This window comes from Monopterus albus, unplaced genomic scaffold (genome assembly GCF_001952655.1).
Source record: "Monopterus albus unplaced genomic scaffold, M_albus_1.0 scaffold4.1, whole genome shotgun sequence".
NCBI classification, from domain to species: Eukaryota; Metazoa; Chordata; class Actinopteri; order Synbranchiformes; family Synbranchidae; genus Monopterus; species Monopterus albus.
The window spans coordinates 5,653,667-5,655,519 of record NW_018127884.1 but is presented as its reverse complement, the minus strand read 5'-3'; the positions used below and the strand labels follow the sequence as shown (position 1 = coordinate 5,655,519).

General features: G+C 42.6%; 1 protein-coding gene across 7 annotated transcripts in view; it reads left to right on the top strand.

The window, feature by feature from the left end:
* tead1b (TEA domain family member 1b) overlaps positions 1 to 1,853 on the top strand; it is a 53,613-nt gene that overhangs the window by 47,635 nt on the left and 4,125 nt on the right. For all 7 annotated transcript variants that reach the window (XM_020606087.1, XM_020606069.1, XM_020606052.1 and 4 more), the window contains 2 exons: positions 660 to 800; positions 896 to 1,048. In XM_020606087.1, the coding sequence (XP_020461743.1) occupies positions 660 to 800; positions 896 to 1,048 (294 nt within the window). The remainder of the gene's footprint in view (positions 1 to 659; positions 801 to 895; positions 1,049 to 1,853) is intronic.

Genomic DNA, 1,853 nt, shown 5'->3' with positions numbered 1-1,853 from the left:
CCTGGGAACGCCGCGGCATTCCCACTGCTGCCCCTGCAACCCAGTTCCGGATAAGCGAAGGAAAATGGATGGATGGATGGATAAAAATATCAAAGTCCAAGTCCAATTTCTGGGAGAAATTTGATGTGATTACAGACAGTGAGAACAGCGTTATCACAGCAGCTTTGCTGCTTGTAAATGGTGCCAAAAAATGTTAAGGGCATGCGATGCATGTTAAAACACCCACATCCAATTTTTTTTCCAATGAAAGCCCACACACAGGCAGTGAACATGACAACCTGTGATGATGCACATCATTTCAGGATCCATGATTGTCCTATTTTCTTGTACTGCAGACGTTGCACACACACTGTGCCTGGGTATGTGGCACAGGACGCCCTTGAAGTGTGTTTTAATTACAGGTACAGGTTGGGTCGCGGGTTTTATGTTAACAGGGTGGGTCGGGTCCAGATTTCATTTAGAAATAACTCTAGGTAATGCATCGGGTCTGATGCGGAGCTTTGTGGGTGATTTTCAAAACTGAACCTGTGCAGTACTCTGGTAGGGCCATTACCATCTTTTATCCTCATTTGCCATGTTTTTGTGTGTGTTTATTGCTCTAAAGTGGACCCTAAATGCAAATGTTCATTGACATTTGATGCTCTTTTTCTCTGCCTCAGGCCAACTTGAACTGCAACATTCAAGATGATACTGGATCTTTCTATGGAGTCACTAGTCAGTATGAGAGCTCAGAGAACATGACTATTACATGTTCAACAAAGGTCTGTTCCTTTGGCAAGCAAGTGGTCGAGAAAGTTGAGGTATGAACTCAGATTTTTCCAGCCTGTGGCTTAAATTATATGTACGTGCACTACACATTTTCATTCCCCTAAAAGATTTTTCTCTTGTTCCTCAGACTGAATATCCACGGTTTGAGAATGGACGATTTGTCTACCGGATAAGTCGGTCTCCCATGTGTGAATACATGATCAATTTCATCCATAAGTTAAAACATCTGCCAGAGAAATATATGATGAACAGTGTGCTGGAGAACTTCACTATCTTATTGGTAATCACCTCACTGACCTGAGTGGGCGAGGTCCCTCTCCAAGGCCCTCATTCTTCTCTCTGCAGTCAGGGTGTGTTGGTGGCTGTAGCTGGATTTTAAAAAAAATGGAGGGGTTTCAGTGGGCCCTGAGATAAGATCCTCTTGCTGGTCTCACATTCCTCTCATTCCACAGTGGATGAGACGCAGTGTGAGGAGGCTCATTATCTACAAGGGAAAAGGGAGGATAAGAGGGGGTAGTTAGCCATCTCACTACGTCTTCATTCACCACTACTGACAAAACAAGAAAATAAAAGGGCAACCAACCATATGTGAAGTTGGGCACTTAGAACAAACCAAGGCCCGGTTTCTCAAAAGCACATTAAGGCTAAGATAATGGTAAAATCCATCTTGTGAACCTTCTTAAACAAGTGTCTCCTGCTTATTGATAGTAGGCTTAGTGTAACATGAAACATGCAGGGGGAACCAAAATGATATGACCCATACAAGTATTACTTAACTTGATCCAACCACTGATGCTCTGTTAAATAACTGTTGATGTACAGTTGCAGTCAAAGTTATTCGACTCCCATTGCACATTTGGTGTATTGAAAACATTTAGAAACCTTCAGATGTTTACAATGAACAAATCAAACAGCACAACACAACTAACGCAACAAGTGGTTTCTCTTGCATCGGATCAAGTACTCCCTTCTCCTGACTAAGCTGATCAAAGTCCAAGTCCAATTTCTGGGAGAAATTTGATGTGATTACAGACAGTGAGAACAGCGTTATCACAGCAGCTTTGCTGCTTGTAAATGGTGCCAAA